Source organism: Syngnathus typhle, linkage group LG19, assembly GCF_033458585.1.
Source record: "Syngnathus typhle isolate RoL2023-S1 ecotype Sweden linkage group LG19, RoL_Styp_1.0, whole genome shotgun sequence".
Classification (NCBI taxonomy): Eukaryota; Metazoa; Chordata; class Actinopteri; order Syngnathiformes; family Syngnathidae; genus Syngnathus; species Syngnathus typhle.
The window spans coordinates 9,177,449-9,192,436 of record NC_083756.1 but is presented as its reverse complement, the minus strand read 5'-3'; the positions used below and the strand labels follow the sequence as shown (position 1 = coordinate 9,192,436).

General features: G+C 53.0%; 1 protein-coding gene across 3 annotated transcripts; it reads right to left on the bottom strand.

The window, feature by feature from the left end:
• Nucleotides 1–799: 799 nt before the first annotated feature.
• Nucleotides 800–14,941, bottom strand: malrd1 (MAM and LDL receptor class A domain containing 1). 3 transcript variants are annotated; one of them, XM_061266061.1, is made up of 33 exons: nucleotides 13,854–14,523; nucleotides 13,572–13,709; nucleotides 13,418–13,506; nucleotides 13,173–13,331; nucleotides 12,733–12,823; nucleotides 12,507–12,650; nucleotides 12,234–12,386; nucleotides 11,903–12,008; nucleotides 11,461–11,828; nucleotides 10,939–11,387; nucleotides 10,783–10,870; nucleotides 10,510–10,689; nucleotides 10,273–10,429; nucleotides 9,987–10,143; nucleotides 9,788–9,898; nucleotides 8,633–8,846; nucleotides 8,287–8,534; nucleotides 7,820–8,108; nucleotides 7,520–7,765; nucleotides 7,279–7,436; nucleotides 6,216–6,396; nucleotides 5,662–5,790; nucleotides 5,429–5,590; nucleotides 5,201–5,358; nucleotides 4,921–5,125; nucleotides 4,532–4,810; nucleotides 4,344–4,469; nucleotides 3,496–3,562; nucleotides 2,395–2,489; nucleotides 2,236–2,332; nucleotides 2,102–2,162; nucleotides 1,764–1,844; nucleotides 800–1,655 (listed from the first exon to the last, which is right to left on the bottom strand). In XM_061266061.1, exons 1-33 carry the CDS (start codon nucleotides 14,005–14,007, stop codon nucleotides 1,569–1,571), a joined length of 5,427 nt encoding a protein of 1,808 aa, XP_061122045.1. In that variant the 5' UTR covers nucleotides 14,008–14,523; the 3' UTR covers nucleotides 800–1,568. The 3 variants fall into 3 exon arrangements, with proteins under 3 accessions (XP_061122045.1, XP_061122046.1, XP_061122044.1); XM_061266062.1 differs by lacking the exon at nucleotides 13,854–14,523 and adding an exon at nucleotides 14,816–14,941 and having other exon boundaries at nucleotides 7,520–8,108; XM_061266060.1 differs by having other exon boundaries at nucleotides 7,520–8,108; nucleotides 13,854–14,525.
• Between the last annotated feature and the right edge of the window lie 47 nt (nucleotides 14,942–14,988).

Genomic DNA, 14,988 nt, shown 5'->3' with positions numbered 1-14,988 from the left:
GGGATGGAGGGAGGACTTTGCAATGACGACTCGACTCGCTGAGGGAATTTCAGGAGTGCTGAAAAATCACTTACGAACCTTAAAGGTTTTATGAACCTTAAAATATCCTCACCACCATAAAAGGTCATCATGCCCCAGAACAGGTAGAAAAACACATCCTATCATTTTCTTTCTTCTTCACTCTTTAAACAAGACATTTCTTTTTTAAATGAACATCCCCGAGCAACTTTGAAGTGAGTCAAGTCTTACCAAGCATTTGCAGTGACCTTCATGAATCTCTGGAGTTTTACTCCCAGCATAGGCTTTCTTGCATAACATCTCGGAGCTCGATTCGATCAGCAGCCTCCTCGTGGCAGAAAGGTATCTGCGCCGAGAACAATGACGGCAAAACGGGCCGTGTATTTACCTCACAGGATCATCTCATCCATCACTCGAGGGAAAGCTTCTTGCGTCTTCCTCGCCATCCGTTTGGTCTCAGCGTTCCCATCTCGTCCAATCACGAGCAATTCATCTTCTTCTATTGAGCCCAAAGTGCACTTGAGCTCAATTGGCCATGAGCGAGCGCTTGCACAAGGTCGTCCGCTCCATGGATTTAGATTCGTGCCAGTGGGGATAAAACTGGAGTGAAATGTATTCTTACGGCATGGCATGGCTTGGCTTGGCTTGGTCCTGCTTTCATGCAATTTGAATGCTTTGAACGTTTATGAAGAGCTACACTTTTCATATGGACTGAAAAAAACAATCAAAAGTGAGTCATATCATTTTCCCAACAACAAGCAAAGCAAAAATAACCGCTCTATTGCCAACACATCCCAATTGTGTTTGATTGTTTGGAAAAGAGTGATAAAGCCCAAACGGGGTGAGCTGATCCCACAAATGACACAGAAACAGCGCTTGTGCTAGCGCTTGCGCTACGTGCCATGCAGCGGCATGAATAGCGAATGTACCAGAGATGACAAAACAACACCAAAAGCAAAAACAAAGGCCACCAGGGTGCAAGCTTGGCATAAAGGTGCATAAAGCGCTATTGTCCAGTGGGTTGCGCTGAGCACTAAGCTGAGCTGAGCTGAGCTGAGTTTGGAAAATGTTGTCCACACCTGTTGCAAAGCAGTCACCCTGCATTTGTGCTGTCTTAACGTTTTTCCAAGAGAATCGGATCAGAATCAAAACAAAGTGACAAATGTCAATTCAATACAGAACAAATGATCTATTAAACACAAGGTTGATCATCAATTGACAGTTCATGTGCAATGCTACACTATTTAACACAAGGCAAAGGTTACCTGAGAAATTCTGCTTTTCCACTTACCAAGTGTTGTTATTCCCGGAGCCTCATTTAAAAATGATTAGCACATACGTACATCCATCTTTTTTCATAGGGGCACTTATGGTGGTCAAGCCCTGGGAATTCTGCCTAGCAACACGTGACCAAGGAGAAACAAAATCTGCACAATTGGATTGATCTTTGCATGTGTTCCCTTTCCCTGAGGGAAAAAGTTCAATGTATGTCTGGCATAGTGATCCACAACAGGCGTCCGTCCATATGTACAGTCCATCTTCTTTTTAGCTTACGCCCGAGAGCTCCTATATTCATCGGGGTTCACGTGATGATGATTGTACAACGGGTTGGCAAAGGACAGCCTCCTGGACGAGCTCTGCCGAGTGAGGAAGATGGGATTCGTGCATCCATTTGATATTTGCCAATGAGAGAAAGGGAGGAGGAAAAAGGGAAGGGGGAAAAAAAAAAAAAGACAAAGGCTCACCTCGGTCTCCCTCCTCCAAGGGTACACGCTGATGGAGAGAGCCCCGCCGTCGTTGGCGCGCCTGATTGCACGGCGCTCCAACTGAATGAAAAAGCATTTAAATGTCAATGAAGACTTGATGAGGAAAGGGAACATCACATTTCTGAAATTCAACCCAATGAAAAGTAAGCCGTTCTATTTGATCATGATTTGGGGAATCCCAATTTTTGCAGTACTTAAATGAGATCAGCCATCAGCGGGGATGACCAATAGCCGGCCATTGCTCTCTTGTCACTTTGTACCACTGTGAACACTAATGATGCCCCAGGAGAATGGCCCAATGATGGACCAGACATCACCTCTGGCTTGCGCTTGAAGGCGGGGCCATCCATCATCCCGTAGTCCGTCGAGCAGCGCTTCCTGCGGAAGAGGCGGCGTCGGCGTTATCGGGAGGGGGGGGAAAAAACAAACATCATGACGGGCGACGACTCACATGGCACGCCACCGCTTACAGCACATAGCCAGGACGCAGACGGCCACGCCAGCCACCAGCAGCAGCATCCCGACGGCAATGCCGGCGTACACCGCGTCTGACAACCACCATTCGTTATTTCCTAATTGGACCGTGCCCATGCAAATGTTGAAACCTTACCAAGCCGCGTGGGCTCGAGCCCGGGCGGCGTCGGAGTGGAGAGCGCCGGCTTCGCCCTCACGTGACAGCGGTTGCCGGTCCAGCCCGGATTACACCTGAGGGAGGGAGGGAGGGAGGACGGGGAAACCAATAATGACCCCGACAAAATGTTACACTGCTTCCATCTAGCATGCTAACTAGCGTCTTGGGCCTGTAATGTTCCTTTAGGAGCTTCTGGTGCCTAAATGCTGAAGCCACCCTTTTGAATGTTAACACATTCGAAAACAATTCCAGTACTGGTGGAAATTCCACAGCTGGACACAAAGCTGCGAACAATTTGGCCCTGTTTCTGTTCTCGCAAAACCAAGATGTTGGTCCAAATCCACATCTGTTCAGTATCAGCTGGCTTTTCCACGCTTCAAATGCGGAACACACATCTATCGGGACGTCCTTATCATCTAACGTGTGAACGGACGGACGGACGGGGCCGTCGTGCGTGCGTGCGTGCGTGCGTGCGTGCGGTCATGGCCGTGGGGCGGGCCATTTCTTCTTGGACAGACCCGCTGCTTTCAAAGCTACGCGTAGCTAAAAGGATTTGGAAAAGACTGCTCGAAATGTATTCAAGAGGTTTTGATTTGTGTGCAGTCAGGGACTTTGTCAGATTGTTGAAGGGGGTGTGGGCGAAAACTTTGAAAATGCTTTTTTTAGAGGTGCAGGTAGGTAAATAAGCGGCTCTCTTCCCTACACACATCCCATTTTAGATACTACTTGGTTGGTGCGCTAAAATATTGATGGAGTTCAAGGCACAATTTGAGATTGACATCCCAAGCTAAAGGTAAGCGCACAGAATCAGCCACCCCACCATCTTCCCGGATTGTAACTGAAGAGTCCCAAAGCGCCAACCAGACGGATGCTTCGTGTTTAAATATTGACCGGCACGATCCATCAACGATTCCGTGGCGCCCGCGGTGAAATAGATCAAGGTGGGAAACCGCTCATCCTGGCGGAGGAAGAAAGCCAGCCTAATTTACAGGTTGCGACATGTTTCACGGAGCGAGACGGATGGAATTTTTACGGCTGACGTCTCACCGGGCGAGATAGGGTTGCGTGTGCGCGGCTTACGTGCAAACAGGTCCGTGATCCTCCACGTGGCACAGACCTCGTCCCAGGCAGAACATGGCAGGACAGTCTGCATCATAAATCAAATCAATAAATGAGAGTGACAACCGGGTAGTATTAATCATTCACGTTTACGACATTAGCATATGCCGAGCCTGTCTCGCTGAAATGACCACCCCCCCCCACCCGCCTATACTGAATGACAATGAGCCCCGAGTACGCAGTTTCTGTTGCCATGGAAACGGCATCACATTAGCGTTGAACTAGACAAAGTCTGAGTGTTGTGTTTGTTAGGACTGAGCAATATGACATTCAAATAAAATGTGTTGTTTTTTCACAAGTTAGGTTTCAGATTTTTCAATGACCTGATTTGTTTGTTCTCTGAACATGTGACGCAATGCGAGAAGTCCAGCGATTTTAGAAGTATGTGGGCGGGCGGGATGGCCTTAGGAACAATAGAAACACTGGCGCCGTCATCACAAGCGTGCAAATGGCGCTATTTTAAGGTCCAATTGGCACATGGTTGACACGCAATTGATGGCAAGTTTGAAGCAATTTTCCGTGTCAAACGTCAGGGCGGCAGGTAGAGAGCAGGAAATGAGGAATTCTGGAAGAAAGCTGCCTGATTGGAAGAAAGCTGCCAGATTCTGACAAGAAAGCAGGAGATATGCTCACTAACAAGCTCACAGAGATAGAGTGCCGTGCCGTGCCGTGCCGTGCGTGCGAGCGAGCGAGCGAGGCCCCCTTCTGGCACAGCTTCACTCCGAGACGTCAAGAGAAAAAAAATCGGTCTAATTGAAGCTTCTTTAAGACGCAAGTTCAAAGTGGAGAGTTTGGGCAAGGGTGTTTACCGTCACAACTGGACTCATCTGCCAGGAAAGGCAAACAGTCTGCAAAGCGGTCGCAACGCTTCTCCACAGGAATGCAAGAGGACAAGGCGTCGCACAGCAGTTCTCCCGGCCGGCACTGCAGCAAAGCTGCACACACGGGGGACCGTTTGCAGAGGGCGTCCAAAAGAGGAGTCATCGGCGACACTTACGGCACTCGTGCTCGTCCTCGCCGCGGCCGCAGTCGGCGACGCCGTCGCAGCGCAATATGGCCGGGAGGCAGACGTCGTCGGAGCACCGGAAGCGAGCGGCGGGGCAGCCGACCTGCGGGGGGAGGGTGCCCGGTACGGCGGCGGGGCAACGCTCTTCGTCCGACCGGTCCGAGCAGTCGGACTCGCCGTCGCAGCGCCAGCTTCTGGGGATGCACTGGGAGGAGAAGACGCACTGGAAGTGCTCTGAGCTGCAGGTGAGAGGCTGCGGAGTCACAGGAGCTGCGGATGAGAGGCCAGGTTAGCCAGCTACCTTCAGCGAGAAACTCGATGAAATGGGCAAATAGGCGGCGGCGGCGGCGGCGGCACTGAAAGAAATCCACGGCCTTCACCTCCAGTCACGCACTCTGCTGTGTACGTGATGTCATCCAGGGCTACGTCAGTCCACATGTCTCCGCCCACCTCCGCCTGGAAGCTCACTCGAAAAGCCGCCCGGTTGGACAAGATGACGCTGGCGTACGTCCAGCCCTCGGCTTGGTTCCCAGCCAGGGCCCACATCAGCAGCGGCGTGCCACCGCTCGCTCCCACGGTGAACACCTACAAAACAATCGTGTCTCTCGTTCTTACGTGCGGCTGGCCGACTGGCTCTTTTCCAAAACGGAGCTCCGGCACCTTCAGCGTTCCCATCCTCTCCGAGCCGTGCATGTAGTACCAGAAGCGCAGGTGACACAGCCCCACGCTGGCTGGGAAGGCGCCAACGGTGGTCACCCGGGCAACGTGGCCCTTTTGCTGAGCGGCTGAGTGGATGTAGAGGAAGCTCCCCGCGCCACCTTTGGGAGACAAATGCACCATTAGCCTTTCGCAACAGTCGCTAGGTTGCAATGAGAGGCCCTCGCCAACCGGGACTGTGGTCAGAAGCGGGTCCCGTTCCCGCTCGCTCACTGCCGCGACCGATCCGCCAATCAAAGTCGTCGTCGGTGTCCTGCGCCAGCTGGCACCTCTCCTCCCATCGGCCGTCGTCCGCCTCGAAATTACACGCTCCCGGCGTGGCGAGTACGCCGCCTAAAGGTTTGTGTAAAAATATCAAATCAATCGAGTCGCCGCTTAAAAGGAAGCCCGACGGAATGGCTCACCGCAGTCCGACTCGTCCGATCGGTCGCCGCAATCGGGCTTGGCGTCGCACCGAAGGTGGGACTCCACGCAGCGGCCGCCGTCGCACACAAAATCGGTGATGGCGGGACAGCTCGCTGGCTCAGCCAGACCTGCTCGGAAGTATTTGCTCTTGAGTACTTGAATATCGGATGAAGTTATTTAAAAAAAAACATAGTTGACGCATCCAAAATGCACATCGAGGAAGGTGCTTTCGGGCTCCCCCATATATCCTTCAACAAATGAATTTTGTGCAATGGACATAAAACACACACACGTGGTCATCATTACTGAAACAAAGTCTTCCCGCGTTCCGCACGGAAGGATGCGAGCGGCCGACAAAAGGATGCCGAGAGAGCTCCGGGCATCTTTCCGCTTGCCGCACCTCATTTAAGACGGACGGGGAAGAACAGGCAGCAAGGAGGGAGGGAAATAGTAGCACACGGGAAAGGAAGGAGTAAATAAGAGAAAGTCGACATAAGAAAAAGTCAAGTTTCAATTTGGACACGGGCAAAGGCAATTTCATCATTCCACTCACTCGGGGCGCAGTCTTTGAACTCCAGGTCGTCCAAAGCGGCGCCCCCGCTGACGTCGCGCCACCTCACGCCCTCGAATATCAGCCGGAAGTTCCTCAGCCTCCTCAGCGCCACCTCGGCCCTCTTCCAGCCGTTCCCCTGGTGGCCCGTTTTGTTCCACGCCTCCCACATGGCGTTCTCCGTCTGATCATAAGCGGGACACATCAACAAGACTCATTAGCGAGCGAGCGAAGCTCCTCGTTAACATCATTTGTCGCTTTTCGCACGGTGTCTCCAGTTATCGTTGGCGCTCTCACGCCGCACATGGAATATATTAAAAGAGAGGGAGGCCAAGTATGTCATTCCTCCGCAAGTCTTTTCCCATGGCAGCAGCCAGGCACCACGTGGTGACTGACTAATGCGCCGTTCAAACCAGCGATGCCACCCTGGAGCGGAGCGGGACTTTGAGCGGGCCGCCATCAACCGTCTAGCCGCTTCCCAGCGTCACCTCGGGAGTTATTAGGAAGATGTGTAATTAGGCTGGATTAATGCAGCAATCAGCTTTTCTGTGACAAGCAGTCGCATTTCTTGCTCTAGCACTGAGTAAAGACTTTTATGTTGAAAAGGCCGCCGGCCGATGGCGTTCCTCTCGCTCGCTCGCTCGGAATACCGTCCGCCCGCCCGCCCGCCCGCCACAAAAGAGAGGAAGCGGCTTTACATTCGCAAGAGGACTACTGAAATATTGTCACGAGCGACCACAGGCAGCTAGCTCCTCAACTGTCGCCATGTTTCCTTTCGATGTGCAATCGTAGGATGAAAAATCAAATGAAAACCATGTGAACCTTGTTGTTCTGTGGTCACGCAACATACGACATGTATGGGCAGAAATAAGCCCGGCTTTTTATTTTTGCTTTGAAAGCACAATCTTAGGAGCCTACAAAGGAGAACTCCTCCTGGAAATTGGCACTACATTTGAACATCGCGCGCAACAAAACCAGGCCAGACAAAGCAAGGAGGGGGAAAAAAAGCAGGAAGTGGAACAAAGAGAAGCTCAGGGCGGACGGAAGTCAGCACACTTTGCTTTACCTTGACCAGCAGGCGGATGGTTCCCGAGGCCTTGTGAGAAATGTAGTACCAGAAGGAGAGCTTGCAGATGGAGCTGGACTCCTTCCACTGAGAACTGCTGATGTGAGCCTTGTCGCCTTTCAGTCCCACCGGTGTGGCTTCCAGATACAAGAAGTGACCTGAGGACGTTTTCACCAGCGGCGTCACGGCGTCTTTCCGAAAAGTGGCAAGGAGGCGGGCGGGCGGGCGGGCGACAACAAACCGCTCTCATCGTTTAGCGTGTGGTCGTACGGCGGCCGTACGCTCTGCGCCGAGCCGCTTCCCAGCGACCAGTCGAAATTGTCCGCCGGCGAGTTCTTCCAGCCGCACGGGCCGTCCTCGAAGGAGCAGGACGTGCCGCAGCGCACCTCGTCCGAGCCGTCGCCGCAGTCGTCTCGGAAGTCGCAGCTCCGCTCGGAGGAGAAGCAGCGGCCGTTGGCGCACGGAAGGAAGCCCTGAGCGCAGCCACCTGGAAAGGACAAACTCGAATCAACGTGGCCTCCCTTTTGGAAAATGGGCCTACCTTCAGGAGGAGGAGGAGGAGAAGCGGCCTGGTCCGAGGAAGCCAGCAGGCACCCTGACGAAAAGGTGACGTCGTCCAGGCAAATGTCCCCCGTGGGATTCCGCCCAACCCGTCCTTCCAACGTGACTCGGAAGTCCTCGGGGTGGCTCAGCGGGACCTCCCTCACCTGCCAGTAGTTGCCCTGGTCTCCCGTCAAGTTGAGGAGGAGGTGGAGTCCCCCGCGGCGGCTGTGCCGGAACACGGCCAGCGTCCCGATGCCGTCTCCGTACATGTGCAAGAAGAAGCGCATCTGAAGGGGGGAGGGGGGGGGGGGGTGTATGCCACAATGGAGCTCATTTGGTGTTTCACTTGAATGCTTTATTTATCCGCGATGGATGGTTTCTCTCAAGAGGTTGGCTCAACCCTGCCGCTAGCGTGATTGATAGAGCGACTGTCAGGTTGAAGGCGCGAGACGACGGACGACACACCTTGCACTGCGAGCTCCTGCGGCTCAGCAACGGCCCCGAAATGCGGGCGCTATTTCCGGCCGCCTGAGGGAAGGAGCTCTCCAAGTAGAGGTAGTGCCCGGAGGGGTCCCTTAGGGTGTGGTCGGTGGACGGGCCCATACCAAGGGTGGGGGTGCCGCCGGCTTTGATCTGCCAATCGAAATCGTCGTCCGAGCTCTGGCGCCAGGAGCACAGGTCGAACTCAAAATCGCAACGGCCGGTGAAAGCTTCTGAGAAACACAAATGGGGGGAGAGAGAGAGAGAAAATCAATGTGTTGCCGCCGCCGCCGCCGCCGCCGCCACCATTTCAGGCCAGCTGCACACTAACTGCAGATGTAAGGTTCCTCGTCCGAGTCGTCCCCGCAGTGGTCGATGAAGTCGCACAGGTTGTCGCGGGGGACGCAGCGGCCGTTGGCGCAGGCGTAGCGCTCGGGGGCGCAGGGCGCTCCCGAGGGCGGCGAAGGGGCGCAGTCCACAAAGCCCACGTCGTCGATCACCACGTCGCCCATGTAGCTGATGCCGCGCTTGGCGCGGAACACCACCTGACAGGCAACAAAATTTGACATCAAATGTTATATATTATATTGATATGACTGATGACACCCAGTTCCAATTTTAAAACGCTCACTATATATGAGGCGCATTCCAAAAGGCCACTCGGACTCTCTCCAAGTCCATAGGAGAAAAAAACAAACAGAAAAACGGGCTCTCATCAACTTGGCGGCCGGTAGCATCAGGAGACGAGGACACCAGGTTAATGAGTGCCGGCGATGTCGCTCCACGCTGAGTCTGTTGACCTCGCCAATGGAGTGCCACCATCAAACTTGACTTGATCGATTGAGTATCGATCGAGTCCATCGGCTAATGAGCCGTGTCGGTGTGCGGCAAAGAAATAATTGGGCCGGGAAACAGAACAGCACTGTACTTTGGACAAACAGATCATATTCAGACAAACCTAATCAGGCCCTGTCGTTAGGATCGGTAAACCAAATCAATTTTGAGGAAAGAAATGCGCAAAGCCGCTCAGCAACATGAACTATTTCCAGTAGAGCCACATAAAAAGTCTTGAGAACACATGCGGCGCAAACAGACACAGGAAGGACTTTTGCGGCCATTTTAGGCTCATTTTGGTTGTTGCGAGAGTTCCGAGACAAACTCGTGCAAAGTATTTGGCCACACGCAGTTGATGTGCCAATTTGGCCACACTCCAATTAAAAATGCTCATCGTTGCGTGTGGCAGCAAAAATGAAGGACTCGAAAAGGCTGTGAAGAATTTAGACAATTCAGCTCTGTAAACTGAGCCTGAAAGGGAGCAAGACAGATGAGCGGTGCAGCATTTTGTAAAAAAAAAAGGGGGCCTTTCCGGAATGTTTTAATGACTTGCCATAAAACAAGAAAGCCCTTACTGGCAGAAATGTATGGATGCTCCAAATGAGCCCGGACTCATGAATAGCAGCGTGTTAGAGTAAAAGCATTTCCACACCTGAAAGTCATTTGACAGCCCCAAGAACACTTCACCTCGTCTCCACTTGTTGCCTTGGTTACCGCTCTGAGACCAAACCTCATGCGTGATGTTCCCACGCTTCAGCAAAAGCTGCAAAAGAGTTCAAGGGGACAGCTGTCCACGCTAACAAGGCAAGGCGCAAGAAGCCATTCCCGCAGCGCTCGCTCGGCCGTCTCACTTGCAGGGAGCCCACGGTGAATCCGCCCATGTGGTACCAGAAGACCAGCCTGCAATGCGGCCCGGTGGATGCGATGACTGGCGTCTGGAGGTCGCTGGCTTGGCCGTAGCCGCCGTTGGAGCTGTCGGCGCACATGTACCAACCCTCGGCGCTGCCCCTGGGAAGGAACGGACGTCAGCCGAGTGGTGAATCAATCGCAAAGAGAAAGGACCGCTTGGTCATTAGTACACAGTCTGTTGGGAAGGGGGGGGGGGGGGGGGGGGTTCTTTTCTTTACTCTTCCTCACAGGGTGTGGTCGGTGACGGGACGATGGTACTGCTCTCCGGCGTGAATGCTCTCCCCTTGGTCGGGTGACCAGCGGAACGCCTGCAAGGAGACCGGGGACGGGGCGATGGTCTCCCAACCGCAGGTTTTGCCACCTTCAAAATCGCACCCCTCGGCCACTGCAGGAAAAAATAAAGAGGTCGGGACGCTCCATTCGTCAAGTTTCGAACGATACGTTTGCGAAGAGCATCATTTTTACCACAGTCATTTTCATCGGAACCGTCCGAGCAGTCCTGCCGGAAGTCGCACACTTTGCCACGGGCGACGCACTCGCCGAGCCGAGCGCACGCAAACTCGCCTTGGGGGCAACGGTGGGGCTGAACCGAGGGGGCCGGCGTGGTCACCGCCGGGATCGTGGCGTTGGCCTCGGGGAGCTCGCCTTCCTCGGCAAACGACGCGCAGCTTCAACGCTCCGACGGAACACGTCGGCCGGCGCTGAGCCGACGGCCGTCCACCCGTCCGTCCTACCTACCTTGGTGCGGGACGCAGCCCATGAAGGAGAGGTCATCGATGGCAATGTCCCCGTTGAAATCATCTCCGACTGTACCTTCGATGACGATCTAGCCACAGGGCAATAAAAGCACTTTTCTCCGACTGCGAAATTTGTCTGTCACAGGCGGAGTCATACCTGGAAGGGTCGAGCGCTGGTGAGGTAAAGAGTCTTCCTGTGCCAAACGTTGCCCTGGTCCCCGTAGCCGACCCACAGCAACTGGCCGCGACCCGTCGAGGTGGTCCTCAGATAGATGGCGAGGCAGAACACATGCGAGCCAAACATGTGGTAGTGGAAGCGGAACACGCAGGGGCTGCTGCGGGAGTCCAAGGGGTCCTCGCCGCGCCCGTGGGTGGGCTGGAAGGCCCGGCTCAGCAGCACCGCCGTGTCCTTGAACTCTTGGGGGACGGAAGACTCCATGTAGAGGTAGTGGCCGTAGCTGGTACCCAGCGTGTGGTCCTTCCAGGGCCCGGTGTTGAAAGACGGGGTGGGGCCTCGGGTGCGGGTCCAGTCGAAAACGTCGCCGCCGTTTGCCTCCTGTTTCCAGCTGCACAGGCCCTCCTCAAAGTTGCACTGCAGCTCGGGGGCTGCGGAACGGCAATCCTTCACGACCTACTCAAATGGACGGACGGACGGACGGGGTTGGCAAAAAGCACTCACAGCAGCCCTCTTCATCCGAAGCATCGCCGCAGTCGTCCACCAGGTCGCAGCGCAACAGCTGATCAACGCACGCTCTGGTGCGCGCGCAGTGGAAGTGCGTGTGCGGCGGGCACTGGACGGCGGCGGCCGGCATGGAGCAGTTGTGGAAGGACACGTCGTCCAGCGCCGAGATGCCGTCAAACACGCCCATGCTGATTTTAGCCAGGGCGATTTGGAAGGGCCGCGTGATGCGCCCCAACTGGAGGCTGACCCGGTTCCAGCGGCTGCCCTGCTCGTACAAAGTCCTCCATATGACGGTGTTGTTTTGGACCCCTCGGATGCGGAGGTACATGTCGGCGGCCCCCACGGAGATGCCCGAGTTGTAATGCCTAGACGAGGCGAGTTGGCAAAAGGGCATGAAATTGAGCTAAATAGGACGCTGAGGACGACCCGTGAGCCTCACCAGAAGCTCATGGTGCAGCCGGAGGCCGACTGCTGGAACCACGGTCCTCTGAGAACCGCCCTCGGATAAAGACTGCTGCTGTTCTTCAGTATGAACATAAAGTGACCTGCAATGGAGCGACAATTCAGCTTGCTTGCCATGAATACGGTGTTCCATTCCGTGACCTGACACCGACGGCTACTTCAATTCCAGGTTCAACTGTCTCATATTTCATGATATGCAGGCAGGGGAATTGTCATATCTGCGGACCCAAAGCAAAAAAACAGAGCACACGGCGGGCGGCACAAACAACAGACGGTGGAGCCTTTCGCATTCGGCGATCTGCTCGTACCCTCCGTGCTGTTACTGGAGTGGTCCGGAGGAGGCGGGCGACCGTAATACTCCGGCGGGACATCGGCCGACGAGCCTCTGACCCAGTCAAAACCGTCACCGAGGGTGAGCTCGTACCAGCCGCAGGAGCCGCCTTCAAAGTCGCATTCCGAAGCTGGAGGAAGACGTAGGGAGATGTCGGACACCATCGCCCTTTTTTCATTCCTTTGGGTCCGTCCGTTTCAAACTCAATTCAATTGTTTTCAAAGAAATCCATTGCAACCAAAGCGCTTACGGCAGTCGCTTTCGTCGTCACCGTGCGGGCACTGCCGGGTGAAGTCGCACACTTTGTCCGCCTCGATGCACGGGCCGGCGCCCTCGCAAGCGTACCAGGATGGCGGGCAAGCAATGGTAGGCGAGGGCACACTCGGAAGCGAGACTTACAATCAAAAAAGAAAAAACACGTTTGAAGGCTTTTTTTCGATGTGAACTTTAGAAATGTTTATAGACATGTCAGGTACCTGGCTCACAGTGGGGACTAAAGGAAATGTCATCGATGGCCAGCACCTCTGCTGCATCACTGTCCTCTGTTAGACTCCCTCCAATTACCACCTGGTGGACAGACAAACGATTGATTTCTTGACGTCACATCATCGACATGTACGTATGTGTTTGTATTTGAGAGGCTGAGGTTTCCTCCGGGTGCGTGCACGCCGTGACAAAGTCCGCAAGGCGTCTTTATCTGTGACTCTTTATTACTTGTCCTATATGGCGTGTGGGGGAGGAGGAAGTGGAAGAAGCTTGGATTGAAAAGTTGGCCTTTTAAACTTGGATTCAAAATACGTATAAATCAAGTTGTATTGTATTTGATGACAAAAACAATCATGATAAACTGAGCAAAACAAGTACCCATCCATGAGAATCATTCAAAGAAGAAGAAGAATATACAAATCATACACACCCGAAAAGTGCTGTTGCTGGAAAAGCGGACAACAGCTCGCTGCCACGCTTGGGCTGGAGTGGACTGCTCCCATAGCACAGTGCCGAGACCCTGGGGGCCGCTCTCCATCAGAACCTGAAGCGCTCCGTGCTGGGCCGAGACGTAATGGTAGAAGCTCATCTAGTAAGAGCGCATGCCATTAGCGGCGATTGCGATGAACACGCAATCATGGTTTCTGAAAAGGAGACGCGTGCATTCGGTGCTACCTGGCAGGTGTCGGCAGGCCCAAACTGAGGACTTATTAGCTGTGCGGTGCTAGTGTCTCCTCTTTCGGGCACAAGGGACAGGAAATAGGCTGAAGAATGGAAGTGTATGGATTTAGCCTGTATTTAGCGCAGAGCGTAAGCCAAGGTCTCAAACCTGATTGGTTGCCGGTGTGGTCGCGTCGGATGAGCGCAACCGCCGTGGTTCTCTTCCATTGAGAAAGCGCTTGTGACGAGGGCTGGATCAGGTCACAGAAGCCTTCGTTAAAGTCACATCTCTTGTGAGAGTTGAAACCTGTGAGACGGAAAAGATCTGTTCAGTTCTTTCTGTGCTGTTGCCATTTTAGTGAGGCGTGTGGCATCATCCATTTTGTTCAGTTACCATCTATTGTCATATCAACCTATCAGTAGAGTGCGTGCATGCGCTCGAGTGACTTACAGCGTCGCTCGTCGCCACAATCGTCCGTCAAGTCGCACACGCAATCCTCAGGTATAGATGAGCCATTAGCGCAGGGAGAGTGCAAAATCAAACAAGGCTCAGTAAAGAAGGCCAAAGTCAAGGCCACCAGCAACAATGGCCAAACTTTCCACATCACGGACGCCTGCTGCTGACGTACGTCTACTCCATGACTTTGTACACTATGGCGAGGCACAGTTTGACTGTACGCGCTCCAGCAAGTCGTAAAGCGTCATAAATGGCTTTTATGGCGCTTCATCAATATGCTTGCCTGCTTGCTTGAAGTCTCCATATTGAACCAATGGGAATGGCGCACAGCCATAAAAATGCCATCCATTTTCTGAAGCAAAGCCTCGCAGGCAGGCACAGGGACACCATGCAAAGTCCACACAGGAAGGCTGCGTCAGAACCGAACCCACAACCTCTGAAACACTCTTAGGAACGCCACAAATTAGAGAAAATAGCAAAAGGCATTTTGTTTGCTATTAAAGAGGGGAGAAAATAATCACAATATTCTAAGACTCATGCAACATTCTACCCAAGAAGAAAAGCAAATATTTTGAGCTAATTGTGTACGTGGATTAACGTTTGTATGATATATCTACATATATATATATATACATATATATATATACATATATATATACACATATATATATACACATATATATATACATATATATATATACGTATATATATACATATATATATACATATATATACGTATATATATTATAGAGAGAGAGAGAGAGAGAGAGAGAGAGAGTATGTGTTGCATTATGCCGTAGGCCTGCCATAAAGGCAAAGAGATTGAGATTTTGCTGCTACCTAGCGGTCATTCACCGCATTGTGAACATTTTAAACTCAAGCTCTGCTGCGTCAGTGACAAGTCAAAACAAACAAGAACGCGTTTGGTTCTATTTGAATTGAGCTTTCTCGTTTACCGTAGGCGGGCACGCCAGGTCGCTCGCTCGCTCGCTCGCTCGCTCACTCACTCGATCGCAAAGATGAAGGGGCAAACACTAGCTTCCTGGTCATTGTCAATGTGCTGCTGATAACCTGAAAGAAAAAAGAAAAAACAATAATAATAAGTGTAGTCGTCAACGTCGAATGTCTT

What these genes read in the sequence shown, in the direction of transcription:
- malrd1 (XM_061266060.1), bottom strand. Translation starts at nt 14,007, where the DNA reads ATGTGGAAAGTTTGGCCATTGTTGCTGGTGGCCTTGACTTTGGCCTTC. An exon ending in GCTCGAGCCCACGCGGCTTG is followed by an intron (nt 2,333 to 2,394) that starts GTAAGGTTTCAA and finishes GGTGGTTGTCAG; the next exon opens with ACGCGGTGTACGCCGGCATT. An exon ending in TGTAAGCGGTGGCGTGCCAT is followed by an intron (nt 2,163 to 2,235) that starts GTGAGTCGTCGC and finishes CCTCTTCCGCAG; the next exon opens with GAAGCGCTGCTCGACGGACT.